Source organism: Oryx dammah, unplaced genomic scaffold (genome assembly GCF_014754425.2).
Source record: "Oryx dammah isolate SB20612 unplaced genomic scaffold, SCBI_Odam_1.1 HiC_scaffold_18, whole genome shotgun sequence".
NCBI lineage: Eukaryota > Metazoa > Chordata > Mammalia > Artiodactyla > Bovidae > Oryx > Oryx dammah.
Window position 1 is genome coordinate 107,466,729 of NW_024070202.1, and position 14,224 is coordinate 107,480,952.

Sequence of the window (14,224 nt, forward strand, 5' to 3'; positions counted from 1 at the left end):
AAAACACTTAGTCTTTGTGACATTTCTGCCAAAATATCAAAGAAAAATCATTAATTCAATAAATCCTTGGATGCTCATTAGTGTACTGGGTATTACAAGGCACATAAAGAAGATTAATTATGATCACCAACTTCCAGGAGTTCACCACCTAACGAGAGAGATAAGATACATCTACATACAGCTAAATCACAAGATAAAATGGGAAAGTAAATAATTACCAAGTATTATGCAAAGTTACAGGACAAGAGATCACCAGAAATTTACAACCTAGTAAAATGTACGTCTTTGCAGCTGTAAATCAAGGTAAAATGTTAACGTAACACTGTAATTTAAAAGTACCACTATGGCGTAAGAGATGTCCAGGCCGGGCAGAGAGGGGAGCCCTCATGGGGCAGACAGCATTTCAGCTAGACAGTTTTCCTACAAAGAAAGTTAGCATATGCAGTGAGTGAGTGAGTGAAGTCACTCAGTTGTATCCAACTCTTTGAGACCCCATGGACTGTAGCCTATCAGGCTCCTCCGTCCATGGGATTTTCCAGGCAAGAGTACTGGACTGGGTTGCCATTTCCTTCTCCAGAGATTTTCCTGACCCAGGAATCGAACTCAGATCTCCCACATTGTAGGCAGACGCTTTTACCGTCTGAGATATCAGGGAAGCATATGCAAAGGCTCTATAAATTCTGACCAGTAAGAATGGACAGCCAGAGAGTGGGAATGGATTATGGGTGGTACCAACGTGTACAGGCTGAAGATCAGCCTGAGAAAGGGTCTGGACCCAGGTAGTGGGGAAAAACGGTTTGGGAGAACACAGGCAGGAAACTGGCATGGCTGACGAGATCGGCAAAAGCCAAACACTGATTCTCAGGGAACAGAAGCTTGGCGCTAGTGGTAAAGAAGAGCCCCCTGGAGTAGGAAATGACAACCCACTCCAGTATTCTTGTCTGGAGAACCCCAAGGACAGAGGAGCCTGGCGGGCCACAGTCCATGAGGCTGCAAAGAGTCAGAAATGACTGAAGTGACTTAGCACACACACGTATTTATAAACTCATCCAAATGCCTAACTATTAAAGGTATTCAATAAATGCTTGAACGAATGAATGAACTGCAAGTTAAATGCTACATTCTTATTTCTGTCAATGGGTTATCACAGAGAGAAAAAAGCTTTCTGTTTAAGTCAGTTTGCCTTAACTAGATTCTAACAGAATAAAGTTTACAATTGCTTACCTACCTTTAAAAGCATTATGTTTTTTTAATGATCAATATAAACTGTATCTCTCATATTGTCACACTACTTATGTTGTACCATAGATTTTGTCTCTGTATAGTTCTTATTTTCTCTTCTACTTGATTCCATAACTCTCTTCATCTCTTAAAGTAATTAGTGTGACGGTAATTCTCCTATAAGCACCTCCAGTAATGTTTCTTCAATTTTTTTTTTCAGATTCAGAGAGCTGAGGAGTCTTTATCCCCCAAAAAATGTCCATCTACTAAAACTTCAATGTATTATTATTTTATTTTATGAAGCCCCAAAGTAGAAAAAATATCTAACATTCACTAGGTCAGACAGTAGTTTCCTTTGAGGGCAGGCTGGCAATAATGGGAAGCATGAGGAAGGCAGCCCAGTGCTGGGACAATACTCTTGCTGATGTCAGTACTGTTTACATTACTGTGCCCTCCTTTGTGAAAATTCACTGAGTTTTATCATTATACCTGTGCAATTCTCTGTGTGTCTGTATGCTTGCTTTTAATATTCATTATGTACTTCCCAGGTGGCAGTAGTGGTAAAGGCAGGGGACATAAGAGATGTGGGTTCCATCCCTGAGTTGGGAAGATCCCTTGAAGAAGGGAATGGCAGCCCATTCCGGCATTCTTGCCTGGAGAATACCATGGACAAAGGAGCCTGGCGGGCTACAGCCTATGGGGGTCGCAAAGGGTCAGACACAACTGAAGCAGCCTAGCACACATGCACACACACAGAGTGGGCAATGCTGGCAATTACAGTCAGCTGACCACTTTTCAGACCCTGGTTAAAAACTGACTAGAGCAGCAACTGTTCTTCTCTTAGAAAGAAAGTGAACGTGAAGTTGCTCAGCCATGTCCAACTCTTTGCGACCCCATGGACTGGAGCCTACCAGGCTCCTCTGTCCATGGGATTTTCCAGGCAAGAGTACTGGAGTGGGTTGCCATTTCCTTCTCTTAGAGTATCTGTTAAAGATGTAGAAAAAAAGAGAATCTGGAGTATGGGAGGAGAGCGGTGGGGGTATGTGGGGAGAGCATAACCCTCCCATCATCACTATCATTTACCAGTACACGTGAACAGCCATGCACTATTCTTCAATGTGGACAATTTACACTTTCTGATCTAATACAGTGTCAATGAAACCACCAATACAAAAATGAAACAAACCTCCAATGCCTATCAATGATGAACAAGAAAAAAGTCTGCTCCACAAAATCTTCCTAGAGATTCCTTCCCCGCTTCTCTTGTATTTTCCCCCCTCGTCTCTGCGTCCTGTGATTATTCTGACCATGGGGCCAGCCTTCACCACCTGGATTCTGACCAGGATTCTACCTACTTGAGAGAAGACAGGAGGCAGATGTTGTGAGGCTGCCAAAGGACTTTCAGTCGCAGACCACTGCCAGTATATAAATGTGAGACTGGAGTCAGTATCAGGCTGCAGCTTTAGAACTAGGGGTATCAGTCCACACATCTTACCCAAACTTACTACTCCACATTTCCAAAAACAGACATCTGGGCTGAGGGAAACAGTCAGCTAAGAGTACAGGAGTCTCACTGTACGAAGACTGAGTCTTCATAAAATTCCTTCCTCTTTCATCTCAAGTCTACAACCACTGCTCAGATCCACCTCTCACTGGCAGTGCCCATTCTGTGTCTGCCTGCCTGGATCTCCACCCTCTTCAGTCTCATAGACAGACTGAACGTGAACGTGAAGTCGCTCAGTCGTGTCCGACTCTTTGTGACCCCATGGACTGTAGCCTACCAGGCTCCTCTGTTCATGGGATTTTCCAGGCAATAGTACTGGAGTGGATTGCCATTTCCTTCTCCAAGGAATCTTCCCGACCCAGGGATCGAATCTGAGTCTCCCACATCGTAGACAGACGCTTTACCGTCTGCGATCTCAGCCAAAAGGCCGAACACACCTCCAAATCAGAACCTATCAGCTCTCAGAGGAGAGGCAATCTCGTTACCCAAAATACACAGGCCATCAGTCAAAGTCACTCAAAACCTTAGGGAACAGAGAACAGAACAACTGTAACCAAATATCCATTAACAAATATTTTTCGAGTGTATAATACTCTCAGGAAATTTTCTAGGCACAAGGAAATTTACATTCATTGAGGTTACATTCACCTGAACAAGAAAAATTAGTCAAATCTTCTGAAGTCCAATGGCAGAACTCAACAGAACTCTTTGCTAGATGTAACAGGTAATTTTTATTTTCTTCTTTCTGTTTCTCCCAACTCACTAACACACACTCAAATCATCACGCATTGCTTTCAACAATAAACAAAAACATTTAGGGCTTATTTAAAAGAAAAACACCTTGTAAATGGAGAGAGGTAACCTTGATGAAAGTGAAAGAAGAGAGTGAAAAAGTTGGCTTAAAGTTCAACATTCTGAAAACAAAGATCATGGCATCTGGTCCCATCACTTCATGGCAAACAGATGCGGAAACAGTGGAAACAGTGTCAGACTTTATTTTGGGGGGCTCCAAAATCACTGCAGATGGTGATTGCAGCCATGAAATTAAAAGATGCTTACTCCTTGGAAGCAAAGTTATGACCAACCTAGACACCATATTAAAAAGCAGAGACATTACTTTGCAAACAAAGGTCCGTCTAGTCAAGGCTATGGTTTTTCCTGTAGTCATGTATGGATGCGAGAGTTGGACTATAAAGAAAGCTGAGCACAAAGAATTGATGCTTTTGAACTGCGGTGCTAGAGCAGACTCTTGCGAGTCCCTTGGACTGCAAGGAGATCCGACCAGTCCATCCTAAAGATCAGTCCTGGGTGTTCACTGGGAGGACTGATGCTAAAGCTGAAACTGCAATACTTTGGCCATCTCATGTGAAGAGTTGACTCATTAGAAAAGACCAATGCTGGGAGGGATTGGGGGCAGGAGGAGAAGGGGACAACAGAGGATGAGATGGCTGGATGGCATCACCAACTCGATGGACATGAGTTTGGGTAAACTCCAGGAGTTGGTGATGGACAGGGAGGCCTGTCATGCTGTGATTCATGGGGTTGCAAAGAGTCAGACACGACTGAGCAACTGAACTGAACTGAACCTTCAAAGTTGACCCAGCAATCCCACTGCTGGGCATACACACCAAGGAAACCAGAATTGAAAGAGACACGTGTACCCCAATGTTCATTGCAGCACTGCTTATAATAGCCAGGACATGGAAGCAACCTAGATGTCCATCAGTAGATGAATGGATAAGAAAGCTGTGGTACATATACACAACGGAGTATTACTCAGCCATTAAAAAGAATACATTTGAATCAGTTCTAATGAGGTGGATGAAACTGGAGCCGATTATACAGAGTGAAGTAAGCCAGAAAGAAAAACACCAATATAGCATACTAACACGTATATATGGAATTTAGAAAGATGGCAACAATAACCCTGTATGCGAGACAGCAAGAGACACAGATGTATGGAACAGTGTTTTGGACTCTGTGGGAGAGGGAGAAGGTGGGATGATTTGGGAGAATGGCATTGAAACATGTATAATATCATGTAAGAAACGAATATCATGTTCGATGCAGGATACAGGATGCTTGGGGCTGGTGCACTGGGATGACCCAGAGAGATGGTATGGGGAGGGAGGTAGGAGGGGGGTTCAGGATTCGGAACACATGTACACTAGTGGCGGATTCATGTTGATGTATGGCAAAACAATACAGTATTGTAAAGTAAAAAAAAGTTAAAAAAAAAAAAAAGAGAGAGAAACGTTTGTGAAAGATGCAGAAGGCTGATTGCATTCAGTACAGGATCAGACAGACATGAGGTTACCACTGAATTTCCCTCAGCGCCAACCCTCTGCAAACCCTGCTCCTCTGCTACTGTCTGCATCAGTTCCTTCTCTCCATTCCTAATGTGTAAACATCCCACTTTCTCTCCAATTAAAGATGATTCCCTACATATTCATGCTTTATTGCATAATTCTAAGGTATTACATTGTAGATTAGGACACTGAATAAATAAAAATCAAGAACAAGTGAAGCAGTGGTCCACATCCCTAACTTGGCTTTCCAAAACTCATAAATATTTCTTCTCTTTCCATTGTAAAGCCTTTCTGTTAAAAATACAGCTAACAGGAACCATGTTTAGTCACCTATGTCCAATTAGTTTAACAGGTTAGGGTTTGGATTTAATGAGATTTATTCCAAGGCTTTAATTCCCACATGAAGCAGTTAGCCTCACTCATCTCCCTTTAAAGACTCTACCCTCACCCCAGCCAACCATGCCCCCAAGCTTCAGACATGTACCACAGCAAACACGTTATTATAACTCGGAAATCAACACCAAGTACATTTTCTTCTTAAACATCTTCATATATAGACACATAGTTGTTAGATAAATCATATAAATCTTCTTGGAAGAATTCCCTAAGCTTACTTATAAATGTGTTCAAAAGTACTGGAAATGATTACTTTGAAATTTGGGCAAAAATAATGGCACTCATTCCCAAATTGGTGATGTGCGTTACTTTCAAATGAGAGTAAATATGTTGGATGTTATCTGTCTTACTAGTGTCCAGTTCCATCCAATAAAAGTAATCAGTACAGAAATCTATGTTTTTTCATAGGCATTCTAAACGGTTCTTACACTCAAGGAAGACTTAAAAAGTACTGTGTCAATTCCTTCCACAGCTCTGCTTCACACAATTATATTCATAAGCTACAGCCATCATTAGAGAAATGGCACTCAGTACCAGATTGCTGGTCAGCAAGGAGGCTACAGGTAAGAAACAGAAAGCACCTCCTCAAATCTTGCCCTCATGGCCATTATGTTCCTCACTGCAATAACTGGCCAGACACTTCTTATAACATATACTTGAGTATTTTTTCATATCCTGCCCATGTCAGGTTGTAGGAAATACAGTCAAAGGAATCCACAAAGTTTAAAAATAAAGAACCACAAGTGTATTCTCTATGTCTGTTTCTCCATTGTTGCCCTGTAAATAAATTTTTCAGTACCATTTTTCTAGATTCTGTATATATGTGTTAGAATAAGGTATGTATCTTTCTCTTTCTGACTCACATCACTCTATATAATAGGTTCTAGGTTCATCCACCTCACTAGAACTGACTCAAATGCATTCCTTTTTATGGTTGAGTAATATTCCACTGTGTATATGTACCACAACTCCTTTATCCATTCATCTGTCAATGAACATCTAGGTTGCTTCCATGTTCCAGCTATTGTAAACAGTGCTGCAATGAACAGGGGGATACATGCGGCTCTTTCAATTTTGGTTTCCTCAGGGTATACGCCTAGGAGTGGGATCACTGTCATATGGTGGTTTTGTTCCTAGTTTCATAAGGAATCTCCATACTGTCTTCCATATGTAAAGTAGATAGTCAACAGGAATTTGCTGTATGGCTCAGGAAACTCAAACAGGGGCTGTGTATCAACCTAGAAGTGTGGGATGGGGAGGGAGATGGGAGGGAGTTTCAAAAGGGAAGGGATATATGTATACCTATGGCTGATTTAAAGCAACTGTCCTTCAATAAAAAATAAATTCATTAAAAAAAAAAAGTACAGACTTCTAGTTATGAGATAAGTCCTGGGGGTGTGATAATGCACAGAATTTTAACAATAGTTAGCAATGCCGCCTTACACGTTTGAAAATTATTGAAAATAAATCTTAAAAGGTTTTATCAAAATAAATAAATAAAGAAGCACAACATGTTAAGAATTTAAATTGCTTCCTAAGCTGTCACTGTGGCTACATTTTTTGATTATACATCCACACATGTCCAATCTCAAAGAAAACATGCCTTTCTCCTATAAGCAACCAGGTGCTTTCAAAAAGCATCTCCATTAGAAATGTGAAGTAAAAATTTTGATGTCATAAAGATGTATTTTACATTATTTCAAAGTGTGTATTTAATTCAGACCTATGATATGCTGCATCATAATACTTTGATTTTTTTACAGCAAGGAGGTGATTTCTCAAACTGTAAATATTTTAGTACATTTAGTAACACAGCAGAACTAAATTTCATAGCTAGTCTACTTATACCTAGTCTACTTATACCTAGACTATAAACTGTCTTTGCCAAGAGGATGAACTAGACACATGTTGGCAATGAGCTAGATTTAAATTGTGCTTTCATCAAACATATTCTCACGTCTAAAAATAGCTCACCATGTCTAAAAATAGCTCACCATGCCAAGATCAGGAAAACCAGAGTGTACAGGTAACAAATCATTAAGAAATAAATTATTTCTCTCTTGAAAGTGCATGTGTGCACAACTCAGAACTAAATTAAATTATACTGAGTTTTATTCAATACTATTATAAAAATCTTACACCTTCTACAACAGGATACATATTTTATATAAGATCAATTTGTATTCCTTTAAACTATTTGAATAAAAACTCGAGTTACCATCATTTTAGTCTATGTCCAAAGTCCTCACATGTATTGGTATTTGATAATGTTATTTAAAAAGACTTTTGAAATAGAATTGTTTTAAGAAGAGTATGATTGGCCTATTTCTATTAATAGATACCACTCAAAGCAAAGACATGGTTAATACAATGTGGTTAAGCAGCTCGCTCTCTCTCTGAGGTGGTTTTCTGTAAGAATTTGAAGGAAAATGAACAATCACCATTTACTAAGAAGAAAATAAAACAAGCTCAAAAGCAGAACTGATGTAACAGACACTGGCTGAAAGAAAGCTTACCTCTCCCTCTCTCCTTCTGTGACGTCATATAAGCGGTTGGCACCTCCATCAGCACAGGCTCTTAAAAGAGCTTCAAAAAGAAAAAACAAAGAATCTTTCAAAATAGGAAGCTCAGAGCAGCATTCTATCACATGATGAATACTAAAGCACTCAGACACACACAGTCATGCTTCCCTCCACATTTCACATTCAGCCAACAATGTTGCTGGAACTAAAAACCATCCTACCCATCACACACACAAATAACACATAACTGCCAAATAAGACAAAGTGCATTTCCTTTCTCCATCTTTTCCAATTCCTCCTATTAAATAAAGAGGAAGACTGTATACGATGTCCTCATCAACCCCTAAAGCTTGCTTTTCCTTCTTTGTAACAGAAGACAGAACTTGGGATCAAAGACAGGTAACAGGACATAGCTTATAACTTTCCTCCTTAATTTTATGAGTTTTTATAGAAAGTTTCTACTTACAGCAGATTTTAAGAATTTCCATAGGGCTTCCCTGGTAGCTCAGTCAGTAAAGAACCTGCCTGAAGTGCAGGAGACCTGGGTTCAATCCCTCGGTCGGGAAGATCCCCTGGAGAAGGAAATGGCAACCCACTACAGTATCCTTGCCTGGAAAATCCTATGGACAGAGGAGCCTGGCAGGCTGCAGTCCATGGTGTTGCAGAGTTGGGCATGACTGAGAGACTTTCACTTTTAAGGGTTTCCATATTTTATTGTGATACAGAAGGTTCCTCTTAAAAATAAATTATAACACTGTAAGTTTACTCTAAAATATGAAGTAACTAATAATCTAGATATGTGTGATTGTAAAAATAGAGAAGGTGTTACAAAATTGACTGAAACTTGGGAAAATCCTAAGATATCAAATAAGGCAAAAAAGCCCAGCTGCCCCTCTAACTGGGGCTTTTTATTGCTTGCCTTCTCATGCTTTTTCTGTGATATCACCCTAGGATTTTAACTTACTGGTCAATCATTCCTTGAAATTTTTTTAACCCATGGTCTACTATCTCTGTTGTTGTTTCTCTAACATCCAATTTTCCTAGAAATGTCAGTCTTAGCATCAATCCATCCCCTTTATTCTTTTTTTAATAAAAAATCTTTTACCTATTAATTTCAAATCAAACTTTTTATTTTAAATCCTGGGTGATAAAAGAGAGAATGTTGAGATGTCTAAGATTCTAATTCCTCACCCTGAACAAACCAAAGTCTTATTTCTGTCCCCACAAAGCTGTTAAAACCAATCACAAGGCCATAAGAATAAGCAAAGAGCATGGACACCAGCAGTTTCAACAGAAATAAACTATAGTTGGCCCTCCGGATCCAAAGGTTTCTAATATATGGACCGCTCTTGGATCTGTGAAAGTGAAATCCGTGGATGCAGAGGGCCAACTGTATTCCTTTACTGCACCATTTCACATAATTGACTTCAGCGTCTGTGGATTTTGGTTTCTCAGGGGATCCAGCCTCTCACAGAAACCAAGAGACAGCTGTATTTTTTAGAGCTACTTCTTCATTTTATTGCACTGATGAGATCACCTTCCCATTCTGCAAATTTAGCTATACACTTAAAAGAGTGTTTATATTCAGTAATATCTACCTCCAGATTTCTAGGTGTTCAATTACAGGTGGGGTGAAAGGATAACGAACTGAGTGTATTGGCATGGTAAAGATGCCAGTGAATTTTCTGCTAATCCATGATATACCTAATAAAGTTTTCTGGGTCCTACATTACATCAGAAATAAAACAGAGACCAAGTTGGGGGGAAAAAAAGATATTCTTTTTTTGCTTCAGCTTCTTCATCTGTAAATTTTAATAGTATCACCTTTGACAGAGTCATTAAGCAATTAATGACAATTGCTTGTCCTTATATAATGATATATCATGCTCATCACAGTACTGGAGCATAGTAAGCATTCAACAAACATTAGTCCTCTTCCTCCACTCCTGTTAGAATGAAAATAAACACTAAAAAAGCATTGTGTTCCTAGAAAAGTCTAAGGTTCTTAAAAAGTGCAAAACAAAAATAAGAGGTTTTACAAACATATCTAAGAGAGACGTATCATTTTACCGATTAACCAACAACACACATTTCCCTTTAAAGAATGGGACTCAAATTCAAGTTATACCATAAACATAACTTGCAGAGCATTGTAAAATATTCTGTACATTTCCTAAATATCAAAAACTAAAATTTCAAAGACATCAAAAGCTAAATGGAGAAATAATCTCAAATATAAAAGACTCAGCCAAACAAATGAACAGGGAGATGGAAAATACTGATAAATAGAAACAGATGGTAAACTATCAGTAATTACCCTCAGAGTACATAAAACATTTCTCTGTAAACAAAATTAACACATCTACGGGATCTTTTTATGTAAAAATTGATTCACTGAAGTAAAATGAAAATATAAAAGTAGTGGCCAAGGATTGTCAAACAGTGACTTGTCAAGTTATCGTACTATATTATTTTGCAGAGATCAGCTGAATTTAACATTTATACCTATTATGTGGCAGGCCTTAAACAGAACAGAAAGATGAATAACAGAAAGAACTGGCTCTCCAGACTCTCACTTTTGTGGAAAAAGGAGAAACAGAATTGCATATATGCATGGCCCTGTAGAATGAGGGCCATGACAGAAGGAACGCAGCGCAATGCAACAGCAGGGAGAGAGGAGGTCAATTTCATTGGGCAAGTCTGTAACACTGTTGATTATTAACTCTTGTTCAGTTAAAAATCAGTGTTACTTCCATATTCCAAAATTATTTTCCCATGCCTATTATTTCTCATACCCTGATTTAAATTGGTATTTTTAGAGCAGTTTATTAAAAGAGAAGCACCTAAGTCAGAGGAAGTAAATTTATATATACCTATTCCTGTTTTAAGGGCTTCCCAGGTGGCTCAATGGTAAAGAATCTGCCTGACAATGCAGGAGACGCCAGTTAGATCCTTGGGGTGGGAAGATCCCCTGGAGAAGAAAATGGCAACCCACTCTAGTATTCTTGCCTGGGAAATCCCATGGACAGAGGAACCTGGTGAGCTAGAGTCCACGGGGTCATGCAAAGAATCAGACATGACTGAGTGACTAAATAAACAAACAGAATTCTTGCTTTAAATGGCTTCATAAAATCTGTGGACCAGTCTTTCATTACCTAGAAGCTGGGATTGGGGTACAAGCCATCTGTAAAAAAGAAAATAAGATCCAGTACCTCCTAAAGCTATTTCATTTTGTTGTGAATAAAGTTTATCAAAAAAAAGATACTTAACCACTTTTAAATCTCACATTTAAATCCAATTAAAGTATTTTCCATATACTTAAATAAAATGGCATTTGGAAAATAAAGCTTCACGCATGCATTACATAATGCTGGCAGGAATTCATTGACAGCAACTTGAAAACTGAGTAAACAAATATCACTATTAATGAAAGCGACCAACTTGAAAAAAAGTAAAAGACATTCTCAAATAAGATATTTTTGATAAATCATGAGTCAGCCTTAAATATATACTCACTCCATCATCATTTAACTTATGCCAAGCTTTAATGAATAGAAGTTACTGCATGAGTTATTCTTAATGTAAAATTTTTATTGGCTTATACAGCAAAATTTTTGCAGATTTATCAAATACTACAACTTCAATGGTTGAACAGTTGTTTACTATGCATCAGCCCGATATGAGCTGAAGACTAACATACATTAAAATCTCTATATCAACTTTATATATTGGTACTACCAGTAAGCATATTAAATACATCTTTAACATTTTTTTTTAAAAAACTGGCATCGTATAAATGACTGTTACTGACAAATACTGTAGAGTTTGACTCATAATCAGAGGCTAATCGGTTATTTCATTAATTTCTATTGAATAAAGTTGGACATAAATAATTTGATTTTCTGAAAAGCAGACTATTAAATTTGTTTCAAGTATTAAGATGGAAGAAAAAATAAACTAAAGTGAAAGAAATAGTTTTCAGTCTTAGCCATCTGAAAGATACATTTTGATTCCGGTCTAGATCAGCTACTTATTAGCCTTATGACTGAGCTACTCCCAGGTATACTGATTCTAATGCAAAATAAAGAGTATTATATATATATTTTACCAAACTCACAAAATGTTTCAGGATCTGGAGAACCAACAAAGATAAAATGAGAAGGAAGTAACATGGGAAACAAATTCTCTTACATGCTGTTGATAAAATTATAATTTTGAGAGACAGTTTGGCAGATTTATAAAAATTTAAATGTGCACAACCTTTGATCCAGAAATTCTATGTAGTCTTTATAAAACTTGCCCAAATTCACAGGACATATAGACAAAGACAGTCACTGTGATATTATGTGTAATCCTGAAAAAACTGCCAGCAAACTTAAATATCAGCAGTTGAATATTGGTAAAATATATCAAGACCTTTGTATAGAACCGTATTTTAAAAGTAGCTCCTATGTATTTATATGGTACTTCTGCAGAAGATAGGGTTAAGGTAAAGATTTATTTTTTGCATAACTAATTTTCATCAAGGTAACCCCACTCTTGCACCCTCTACTTATAAGTGGCATTAAATCTTACCCAGATTTGGCACATGGCTCAATCCATGATGTTATATGCCCTGCCCAGAGAGACTGATTCAGAGACAGAGATGTGATCCAGTCAAAGGTAATGAAGCCTAAGGAGACCTCCTGGGTTCTCTTTTCCCTGCCACCTGAGAGAATGGATGGAAGAAGTTTGCTCTGTGATGGACTATCACGTCAGCACAGAGAACAGAGCCAGTACATGAAGGCAAAGCTAAGAAACAGGAGTGCTGTCTGGGTCCCTGTAGTCCTAACAATAGCCTATTTGACTGCATGAGCTAATAAATTCCCTTTTTTTTGGCTCAGGCCAGTTTGAGCTGGGTTCTCTGTCATTTGAAACTAAAGGAAACTTAACTAATCCAAATATTAATTTCTACTTCAAAGACACATAATCTTCCTATTGGTTGGAGAATACTACCTTATCATGCCTCAAGTCTGTACTGGATCAAGGTCTTAAGAGGAAGTACATATTTTTGTAGGTAGCTGGCTTATTATTTGTACATACTCTCACCTGCAAAGCCTCAACTATGATCCAGATCAGTCCGTTCCTGGTTAGTAGATGGAGTACCATGCTTTCCCTATCGGAGAAGGCCATGGCACCCCATTCCAGTACTCTTGCCTGGAAAATCCCATGGACGGAGGAGCCTGGTGGGCTGCAGTCCATGGGGTCGCTAAGAGTCGAACATGACTGAAGGACTTCACTTTCACTTTTCACTTTCACGCATTGGAGAAGGAAATGGCAACCGACTCCAGGGGTCTTGCCTGGAGAATCCCAGGGACGGGGGAGCCTGGTGGGCTGCCGTCTGTGGGGTTGCACAGAGTCAGACGTGACTGAAGCGACTTAGCAGCAGCAGCTTTCCCTATTGAGAGGTTATTTCATGGGGGGAAAACTTTCATTCAAAGCCTTTCATGGAAATCCGTGCTCTCTGAAAGAGAGAGCAACAATTTACTTCACTCACAGGAGTACCAAAGAGCATAATTAATTGCTGTTTAGATAACTCTTTCGTAGTTTTAGATGAAAGGTTTAATTTACAGTATATTTATGTGCAGTTATTGAAAGAGCTCACATTATTTGTAATATCCCACAAACAGTGAGTGGAACACTCTTTAAATTTTAGTCAAGTCAGTAACACAGAATTATCTTTATTTCAAAGAAAAAGCAAATGGCATTTATACTGAACATCTCCAGGCAGAAGGCTGTGCCAGTCCTAATAGTCTGGTTCATGCCATGTAATGAAATTTTTTTATTATCTTTAAGTAAATGCTGTTCTGTAAATTCTATTATCCTTTCTCTCTGCCACCTTCTGCCTCCTCCTCTCCTAGTTATGCGCTATGGAGATAAAGTATGACATTTAGTCATCTTTGATGCTATTTATAAAGTCCATAATCAGGTACTTCTTTAACACTTAGTGACACCAAATATCTCATTACCAAGAAATTTTAATAACAGCCAAACATCAAACTGTTTATCCTAAAGTGGCACAGGGAAATTTTTCTCAAAGATGAGTAAAGCTCATAAAGTGTAAAAACTACAAAGAGGGAAGTGGTGCAGAAAAACAGGGTCTTATAAATGAAGCCAGCATATGCAGGTCTGTCCAAAGGTGAGTTGTTGGGAATGATTAAGGGTGAATGCCTTCTCCATCATTAAATTTCTACTAAAGACTGGCCATTCTATAAGGACAAGACAGCAAATAT

The 14,224-nt window shown here is 38.6% G+C and overlaps 1 protein-coding gene across 4 annotated transcripts in view; it reads right to left on the bottom strand.

Moving 5' to 3' along the window:
* The window catches only part of TPK1 (thiamin pyrophosphokinase 1), a 380,616-nt gene that overhangs the window by 226,447 nt on the left and 139,945 nt on the right, over nt 1–14,224 (bottom strand). For all 4 annotated transcript variants that reach the window (XM_040260087.1, XM_040260089.1, XM_040260088.1 and 1 more), the window contains one exon: nt 7,947–8,016. In XM_040260087.1, coding sequence (XP_040116021.1) covers nt 7,947–8,016 — 70 coding nt within the window. The remainder of the gene's footprint in view (nt 1–7,946; nt 8,017–14,224) is intronic.